The sequence below is a fragment of the Cryptomeria japonica genome, chromosome 4, assembly GCF_030272615.1.
Source record: "Cryptomeria japonica chromosome 4, Sugi_1.0, whole genome shotgun sequence".
NCBI lineage: Eukaryota > Viridiplantae > Streptophyta > Pinopsida > Cupressales > Cupressaceae > Cryptomeria > Cryptomeria japonica.
Window position 1 is genome coordinate 319,655,744 of NC_081408.1, and position 10,795 is coordinate 319,666,538.

Genomic DNA, 10,795 nt, shown 5'->3' on the forward strand with positions numbered 1-10,795 from the left:
TCAGCTTTCCAAATGAGATCTTTCATGAATTTGTGTGTTATCAATCTTTGTCAAACCTTGTACTACTTCCTCTTCTGTGACCAAAAATTGATTCTTCAGTTCTTGCAATTCTCTAGGGCTTTTATCTAAATCTGCAAAGTAACTTGCTCATCACACAATACGGGCTCATGTGTCTCTTCTTCAATTTTTGAATAATCTTCATTGGATTGATCTGAAATCTGATTAAATGTAGTTGTTCTGAAATTTTCAGCAAGCTCAACTCTGCCATTCATGGCTGCAAATCCATCAATATAGTCATTCTAGGACTTTCTCATTCATGCCTTTTCAGATGAGACATTTTCCTCTTCAAAAGAAAGTTCTAAATGTTCATCCCTCTTAAAGTTGCCTCTTTTTTAGATATTTCTGCTGTGAACTCTTCTTCTTTCTCATGCTCCACTGTCACAAATTCTTCCTCATCCTTATTTGTCAAATAAGATTTCATTTTCTTCACATGATTGACAACAATTTCAGCTAAAACATTTGCCACCGAAAAGGACTCTTGATCATTCTTCCTCATATTAGCCAGTAAGACTGATAAGAGTGGATGGGGTACGCCATCACTCTCATTGACAACAAAAGACAGTTTTTTGGCATGGCTATTATAATATTCTGTGCATGAACATCTCTGACAGCAGCAAAGAAATAGTTGAAAATGTTACTCCTGAAACCCTGTACTGCTAATGACTATGACTCCCCGCTGCTCTGGATTGGCTACTGCTAATTAGGAATTTGCTGTTATAAGTAGTGACAAGTACTGTTGTTTATTTGCATTCTGCTCTTCACATTCTACTGTTATGAGAAGATCAAGGGCAAATTTTCTGATGATGTTCTTCTGGATTTGATGCCTTATTTAAGCAGAAATTGTATTCTATGTGTTAGTACCTCTGCTGCCAATTATTACCTTCATATTGTGCTTTCTCTTGTTTAAATCTGCTATTTTAAGGAAAGATCTCCTTGCGTGAGTGCAGTTCTATACATAACTGATCTATTCCATTTGAAAAGCATTTGTTTATAAAGAGATACTTCTATTAGTAGGTTTTGGTTAGGTGTTCCCATGACAATAGGAATACTAAATTTTGCATAAAAAATGTTCTTGGTATATATATTAATGCATCTCTAAGTGGAAATATGCCTTTAAAACGTCAAGTGCTGATTGCTTTTATAGTGGAGCACACTTCATAATGGAAATCAATCCTTATTGTAATGCAAGAAAGAGGAGCACACGAGATCTTCTTAAAGGACAATTCACGATTCAAGACCTTGTTGTAATGTATAATGCAATCATCTGGTTTGTTTCCTGTGAATCCCAGTTTTCTTGTGATTCTGAACATGACATGGCTTGAGGTTTGTGGCTTGGCTCCATCTCTCATAAAAGTTTCCCCCCTTTTTGAATCTCTCAACCACATATTTTCAAATTTGAAAGAGCTTTTTAATCTTTTTGTAGCTGGTCACATAGAAATTGTGATTGCCTCATGATTCAAGAGTTATATTTTTGACAAACCTTGAACTATAATGCGAGGTGGTCTATTGGCTTGTGATGAGTATTCTTAAACTTTCTTTGCAATGTATCCTTCTATTTTTCTAAATTTTCCTTGTGAAATTTGCACTTAGAAGATCTGGATCAGTCATACCTGTGTTGCTCATTTCTTGAATCTTTCACTCTCCATTTTTTCCTCTTGGCGTTTTATTGTGCTGATGTTCCTCATTAGGTTGAAAAGGTTGCTAGGATAGAGTACAGTCCAACTTTTCATATCTTGGAGATACAATATTCTTTGCTTTCCCTATGGGTCTATGTAGAACCTTCACAATTAAGAATTGCTGACCTGAAATGAAAGATATGCAGGATACTAAGAATTATGGGAAATTCTTACTTATGTTGTGGATCAAGGCAAAAACAGGTTTTGAAGGGGCCCCGAAACCCTTTACAAAATGATTCTAAGAGGTATAGAATCAGAAAGCAACATCCAAAACAAAACAGGCTGCAAGGATAGGCATAAAAAGCAGCAGCCAAAGAGACAGCAAAAGCCCAGCCGGGCACAAAAAGACAACAGAAAGATCAAACCCAGACACAGAAAGAACCAGCAACAGAAAACAACCCAATTACATTAGGCTTCTGAGGGTCTCAGCGACCTCAGCCTCAAGGGCATTCATGGTGTCAGCAGCAGCCTTCATAGCTTTATGATCCAAATTCTGAAAGGCCGCCTTTTTCTACATGTTCCAAATTCTTACTTATGTTTGTTAGGACAGTGAGTTGCTATTAACTCAAACGTGTTTTGCTTGCTTCCCCATGGTCCTGTAAACTCGGCTTTTTTATATTTTCAGATCTTGTAGTTTCGTGCAGAAGCATTTTGAATATTTTGTTCTCTTTGACTTTTCTTTGAAGGTGGTCTTTTAAGGGCAACAATGCACTATATATTTCATGTGAGAATGTGCACTATTGCATTGGATGTAGGTCAGTTAGGTTCATACCTTCATTTTAATCATTAATGCCATTTCTTTGGTGCCCTAAATTATCTTTGTTTAGAGTGTGAGGAGCCTTCATACTGGATCTTTATTTGGGGTGGATCATAGAACAGCTTTCGCTGCTTCTTCATTCTGAATTGCTTGCTGATCCTAGAAGGATGAAATAGGTTTAGATGTGGCATATACGGGTTTAACATATCCATTGTTCTGTAGATTTGAATTTCAACCTTCCTATTTTGAAATAATGACAAACCTGCTTTGAGACGGGACTAGGCACGTGATGACTCTACGATTCATCTCTATTCTGATGTGTTATTACTTAAAACCAGAGTAGCTGGATATGCCCCCGCCCCTCCCCAGCTGCATGTATCCCCATTCCCGATATAGATACGGATACGATATGGCATGGATACACAATGAATACCGTACCCATGCATGCCCAAAAAACCCAGATTTTATAGCTGTGCAGATACTATGTGATTTGATTTTTTTAAAAGCTGATATGAATCTTCTTAAACTTAATTAGAAAAAACAAAAACTCAAATTTTTTATTTTTTATTTTGGTATAAACAAGACCTGCACCAAATGAGGAAGACAAATGAAACATTTTTCTATTTCAATGAATGCAACTCTACCACTTTTTTGGCATTATAATTTTTACAGATTAAAAAAATTAATAAATATAATTGTTTATAATTTTTTATTTCTATGATGATGTTTAAATGTTAGAGATTTTTTAAAAATTAAAATTTATTAATATATATTTAATTGTTTATTCTTTACTAAGTTATTAATATTTAAATTTTAATATTATTTTAATTTATATTTACCTGTTTTATTGTAGTTTTAAATTTTTAATTAAGGTTTAAAAATTATATATGAAAATTAACTTTTATTTTGTAAATTAAGATTATTATTATTTATTTAGTTCTTTGTTTTTTTTTAATTCTTAAAATTTAAATTCGTTTAGATATATATTTTTGACTTATATGTAAATTTTACTTTATTTTGTTCTTGAAACAAACTTAAAACATTATCTTGCTCTTGACTTGGTCCTAACGATGTTATGTGATTGAAATAATACTAACTGTTAACCTGTTATGTGTGGTCCGCAGAATGTTTCAGGTTTTCCTTGCCTCAGGTGATCAAGCAGATGCTGCAGTAATATTGAAAATAATGTCTCGGAAAGATAGGAAAGACCAGCATGTTAAGTACCTAATCAAAATGTATTGTAAACATTATCAATGTCGTAAAATTGACCTGTGTGTCTAACCGATAGCACAAGTGCAAGCTATCCTTTCAGGTAGTCAATATTTAATGGCATTGGAATTTTCCAGGGTTAGGCTTTTTTGTTGGTAAGTGCATGTTACAATTTATCAAGCTATTGTAGAGAGAAGAAAGGGGGGCTCATGTGCATATTATATGGCATGCAGTTTCGCCTCTTTAAATAGCACGCAGCAGTTATATTATCTATTCTCTTAGATTGTTAAAGTAATGCCTTGATCTACTGTGCATCTTTTCAAAATCTTCAGGAACCCCAAGTCTCTGACCAAGCCTTTTCTGGATTGTTGTGACCTCGTTGATGGGTGAACTTAATGCCAAGTTGTTCTGGCCAATCTGTCTGGAGTGAAAACACTCAGAGAGTTTCGAACAGAGCGAAACTGAAGATACACCTTGTTAGAGCAGAGAACTAAGCAGCCAACGTTCAACATCCATTCATTCTTGTCCTTTGGAGGAATTAAACCCCCAACCTCTTCGAACATGATGCAAGAGCATTATAAACAATCAAAGCTAATTTGCCAATTTCTCTCTCTCTCTCTCTCTCTCTCTCTCTCGTGCAGCCTAAAAGCAGGAATTAAGCTTAAGAGTACCACATAGCATCATAAAACACCATAAACTCAAATGTGATAAAATATTATAAAATATTCATTTTTCAAATTTCAAGTATATTAAAATACTAATATCAAGTTCAACAATTAGTTTTTAGCATCAAATGTATTTTCTAAATCATCAATATTATCATTATCATCGACATGAGATAATGCAGGAACATTTGAAGAACCACAAGAAGTGCCATGCTACTTGCATTAAATGTGTGTTTTCTTTGAGCTCCTCAAGTGCACCATGTTGGAAAGTGGTAGAAACCAAGTTAGTATGTTCTAGCTCCATATTTGACAACTTCATGCTCCCTTCCTTGTTATCATGTTTGTGTGAAATGAGGCACAAATTGGATTGCACATACATCAAATGTTTTGTTTTTTCTAACACAATCTATTGCGTTTGGAGTGGATGATAAAGTATGTGCTCCAATTCTTTATAATGGCTAATTGACACTCACAAATGCATATAGAAATGCAACCAATTTAGATTTGATCTTCAACTCTTTGTTGAATGACAATCAAGAATAAAAGTTCAACCTTTTAAAATGGTATTTGTTGTTTGTAATAAAAATGAATTAAAATGAGCTTGTTTTGGTGTTAGAAATGCTTTTGATAACACTTTTATGGTTAAGAAATTGCTTTAGGGTAACCAAGTGAAAGCCAAAGGAGGAGAATTTTTTTTAAAAAGTACAAAACAAATTGATGGGTTTGGTTGGGTCTTGATGGATCCTCCTTAGGTTCACCCAAATTCATCCCAAATGAACCCACCTCCCCAACAATTACTACTAACCATGTTTAGTTCAAAGTATACTTGGATTTGGGGGGGTCCCCTAGTGGATCCAGTAGCATAGCAATTAAGTCATCCTATTGTAGGGAGTTAGCTTACTGTTATATTGCAAAACTAATATCATTTTCATGAATATTAAGACTCAAGTTATAATGGCAAGCATAGAAAGGGCCATTATTAAAATATTGTAAAGATCATGTTAATTTAGGATTGAGCAAGATTGCAATCGGTTTGTTCTTTTAAATGATTAAAAGGAGTAAATGAGCAAGAAAATAGTGAGGAATGAGAATAATGTCTGAAAATTACTACAAGAATGATTTTGTACTTAATTTACTTTTAAAAGCACTTGTGTTCAAAATATTGTTTTTATGTCTAATTCTTGGAAATCCTTGTGGTTACGAAATGGAGTCTTGAAGCTAGCATGTTCCACAATACGTATGGTGGTTTTCATATAAAGGCTCCAAGTTGGTTGGTTGCTCTATCTATAGGTCAAAAGAAAGGCATTATACTTAGTCTCAATTAAAGTGATTGCAGATTTGTTTAATAATGTAGACTAGTCTCAAAAACATTTATGCTATTCGACTTGTGTGATTTGCAAACAAGTATAAATTGAAAAACATGTCTTTCTATTTTGAATATATTTCAAAACTCTTTCAAGTAATGCAAATAGGAAAATTATACAACCCCTGGATAGTTGCAAAGAGTTTCTTAAACAAGAAGACACATTGAATGTTGAACTCTTCATTTAAAAGTGCTAACTACATGAATAACATCGTGTGTGTGTGTGTGTCCTGCTTGAATTACACACGCACACACACACACACACACATAGTCTAGATCATCAAATGTATGTATTCATGATATCAAACATGTCAAACATGTGTATAAAATAGATCATCAAATGTCTAACTAGATGGCTTGGCACCTTGGTCATCATGACGGCTCCTAGTGGAGTGATCCTCTGAGTGACTATCTTGCTTTGAAGGATGTACCAATCCCTGTAGAAAAAGCGATATATATATACACGTTAAAAAATATATACATTAAATGTATAAATTCTAATCATTTAAAAGAATGTATGTATGTGTATAAATTTAAAACTCATATGTCCATTGGTGGTCGTATCATCAATTGAGTCCCACCAACATACACGATCAAACCTCAAGGCGGGAGTAACAAGAGGCATCTCCACCTACAAAAATTATATATATTTACATGATTGAATTTGAATTTAATTAAAACTTATTTAAATTATAAATTGGAAATTTGCAGCTCATGAGCATGATGTTAAATAAAATTTACTTGTGTAAAAGGTGACACACGATAATACTCGGACTCTCTAGCCATGATCGTGTCCACTAAAATATCAAGATGTTGCTTGGTCTCGTCTAGGCTAAAATATACATTTGAATCATGAGTGATCGTCACGTGTCCCAATAATGATGAATGCAAGGGACTATGCAACCGAGTGGCATCGACGACGACTCTAAACATGTCAACATTTAATCCATGTAACCTATTGTTGTCATGTTAAAGTCAACATCATCTAGGCCAAGATCAACCATATGATATGCTGCACTCACCGAAGGATTTGTACCATGTGTCTCACCCTCCACAGTAATAGAATGGTCTTTAGGTGGATCCTAATGTGCACTACTGTTGGGGCCACTTGGGTGATAATAATGATGGATCCTAATTTAACAGACTTTATCTTTTTAAGCTTACTAAAATCATCAATTTTTTTCTTTTAGAATGAAACATACATATATATGTGTGTATGTGTGCGCGCGTGGGTGTGTGTCCTGCTTGAATTAAATATGTTTTGATATCAATAAAAGTGGGGTTTGATAAGGCTTGAACCCTTCTATAATGAAAGCCACCAACAAGAAAATTGAACAAGTACCATGAGGCGTTTCTGTGTGTGTATGTGAAGGCTTGACCCTTGTATAATGGAAACCACTGTGTGTGTGTGTGTGTGTGTGTGTGTGTGTGTGAAGGCTTGACCCTTGTATAATGGAAACCACCAACAAGAAAATTGAACAAGTACCATGAGATGTGGGGTAAGCTAATCAATCCAACAAAATGAATTGGAATGATAAACAATTGCAACCAAGTTGTTTATTGATGTGTGTGTGTCCTGCTTGAATTACATATGATATCAATAAAAGTGGGGTTTGATAAGGCTTGACCCTTGTATAATGGAAACTACCAAGAAGAAAATTGAACAAGTACCATGAGATGTGGGGTGAGCTAACCAACCCAACAAAATGAATTAGAATGATAAACAATTGCAACCAAGTTGTTTATTGATGTGTGTGTCTCGCTAGAAATTACATATGTTTTGATATCAATAAAAGTGGGGTTTGATAAGGCTTGACCCTCGTATAATGGAAACCACCAACAAGAAAATTGAACAAGTACCATGAGATGTGGGGTAAGCTAACCAACCCAACAAAATGAATTAGAATGATAAACAATTGCAACCAAGTTGTTTATTGATGTGGTTTTTATGACACCTCAAACACAAAATAAAATATTGCTATTATATTCTCTTGAACAAAGAAATCTTGAATGCTAAAGGTTATGATCAATCAAGAAGACCCCAAGGTTTGCAATGCAAATGGTCAACTTTGGACTCTAGATAGGCTCAAGTTGTATTTGTGATAATGTTGGTTCATGCAAAAGGACTTACACGGTACTTAAATTTCAACCAATTCATTCCCTCGCTCTTTTAAGTACTTCTACGAATGCTCTTTGAAAATAAAATGCAAAAGGGAGGCAAGGTTTAGGGACCCAGTCTAATGCTAGCAATGTAAGAAACTGTCAATGACTTGGTGAAACCAAATCGAACTTTTGTTTGTCAATAGGAACAATCGCAAATGTGATGTAATTTTCTAAGGAGATATGAATGATTTTCAAATTGCCCACACACATTAACACCAAAGATAATTCAAATCAATGAAAATAAAAGCAATTGAAGTTAAGCATTAGCAGAGGTTAGTCTAACCATGCACTGCAACTTGCAATCAATAAGCAACAAATGGTATGAACAAGTAGGTTTTACCATAAATCATCAACAATGCCTTCCATTCAACCAAGTACTTGATGCAAAAGAATTCTTAATTCAAATTTGAGAAATACGAAACTATGCTAACATCCCAACTAACATAGACTCACTAAACTTCAATGAGTTTTGTATTTATTTTGGTAGTATCTCGACAACAATTTCACATAAGTCTCTTATGCCACAAATGAAATGAGCAAGCAAAGGAAGGGCTTAGATTGATTTGAAATCAATGACCAAGATTAAGACAACTAAATCCTAATTAAGGTCGGTTATAACCAACTACCTAATCACCAAACTTTATTAAAATTGAGCCAATGTGAAATGAACACTTTCTTGGGCACAAAATGCGAGGAATGAGAACAATAGAAAAATTCCATGTCACCTAAGATTGCAACAAATTATCATCTAGGAGAATGTTCCCCTTTTCTCTCTCCTTGAGAGCAAATACAATCGAAACATTATCATCTCAAGCTCCTCCATAGACAAGCTTGGCATGACATCTAGCTTGAACTCAATGACCTCCAAACCCTCAACACATGTAGCAAAGACCTTCTACCATTCTAGCACTTGCTTTTGAAAATTCCCCATGAAAGTCGTGAATGAAGCAACATTGTTCAAATGAGTTGTTGAAATAGAACTTGTAGTTGGAAACAATTTACTTCTGTTTTTATCATGCAAGTTATCAACAATCATATCATCACCATCAAGTATTTCATGCCCATATAACTCCCTAATCGACATAAGGATTTGATCTTGAATTCCCTTAATCATTTCTTCTAATCTAATATTGTCATCCTTCATCCTCTCAAGAGCTTCCCTCTTGGTTAATAATGCAAAACACACCAACGCCCCAAATCGTACATTTTCTTTGCCTCCATCACTCCAGATACCAAAGCTTGTTTAGGAATCTCCTTCAACACATGCAAATAGGGAATTGTCATGTCTTGGACACCTTGGAAATCCTCCCACAATTCCATTGCGTTGTGAATTCTACATAGGAATGATGTAACTCTCTCGTATGTTTTTACAAATTCTCTAGTAAAAATATTTGCTTGATCAAAGACACCTTCAATCCATTCCTTAGTTGTTCGAGCTATCACCCTTATCTCTTCAACGCTCTCAATTGATTCCCTTGGAAATATTGCAAGGGTTAAAAATGCTTCATCCTCTTGTTGGAGTGACTTCACCAAATGTAGCATGTAGTCTATCAATTGTATGTTTTCTATCTTTAGTTCATTCTTTGCTATTTCCTTCTTCAAATACTCTTCCATGTTAAACACAAAACCTTGCAAATCTTCAACTCCCTGATGTTGGGTGATTGGCCCCAAGTCAATTGTATCAATAACACAATCCTTCAAAGTGATCTCCTCCCTTGGCTTATTAACCCTTGGAGTTGCAATTTTCTCTAGGCAAGAGCTAGAACTCTCTCTGATGATCTTGAAATATTTCTTTGGTTTCTTCTTCTTCACAATCCAACCCATCTGACCTAGGAAAGCCTGCAAGTCATCATTTGTATCAACCTCTACTATTAGTTTCTTCTTCATTCGTTCTTTTAACCATTTGAGCATTGTAGGTTATTTCAATGCCTTCATCCAAATCCTTTTGCTCATGAGTTCCTTTCAAGGCCGATATCATTCCTTCATTGAACTCTTCATCTTGAAATCCCACATTTGATCCTACTATTATTTCGTCAGTAGGATTGGTAGGCTATGGCATAGGTTAATCATCGAGAGGGGCTTCATGATGTAGTAGGTGGGGTTCAAGTTCACAACCATGTAAGCATATCAATACGAAGTAGGCATATTTCACAACAAGGGGTTCATAATCCTCCCTTAGCCCAAACAACCAATCACATTAGATAATGCAACCCTGCATAAATTAATCTCTAATCCATATATTTATTCATATCACTTTAAACTTTTCACCAAACTCCACATTCAACCATTTAACAAAATCAAGATTCTTCCCAAAATGGATTAATGCCTCTACAAGGCTACAATGCACCAATGATAGTCAAGAGTCTACAATATTCAAAATAACCATGGGGACACCTTGGAACAATTGAGTGTACTTCAGACAAACCATAAATGACACCTAAGAAGTTTGGTTTCTCAATCTACTAGATGTTGCGCATAGACATGCTTAACTCCCAGTTGCCCTCACAGATGACATTTCTGACTATAAGTTTTGATCCAAAATAGATATCCATAAGACAAATAAGTTTTTAGATACCCTTTGGGGATTAAAAAAAAAATGTAAAATGATGATACAATTGCTTTGGAACATGTGCCTCAAAATAGGATTGTTACAGTACAGCTTAGGCCTAAAAAGTGCAATATAAAGGAATTTTTGGGCATAATTTTCAATACATGGCTCATATCAGGAACTTAAACCCATTTTTAGATACCCATTTAAAATTTATGCAACATATCTGAAAATTTCATAGTGTTTCTTTGGAACATAACCCTTAAAAATGGATTGCTACGCTGGAAAAACCTAGTTTCTGAACTAGGTAACTGGGAAGATTTGACCATTAGAAAACTTATACGACCTTTTCTT

The 10,795-nt window shown here is 34.8% G+C and overlaps 1 protein-coding gene across 1 annotated transcript in view; it reads left to right on the forward strand.

The window, feature by feature from the left end:
- The window catches only part of LOC131041666 (pentatricopeptide repeat-containing protein At4g21880, mitochondrial), a 243,876-nt gene extending 239,571 nt beyond the window's left edge, over nt 1–4,305 (forward strand). Inside the window, exons 15-16 of the mRNA XM_057974816.2 lie at nt 3,618–3,805; nt 4,035–4,305. Of these exons, the coding sequence (XP_057830799.2) occupies nt 3,618–3,774 (157 nt within the window). The 3' untranslated portion in view covers nt 3,775–3,805; nt 4,035–4,305. The remainder of the gene's footprint in view (nt 1–3,617; nt 3,806–4,034) is intronic.
- The last annotated feature ends 6,490 nt before the right edge of the window (nt 4,306–10,795 follow it).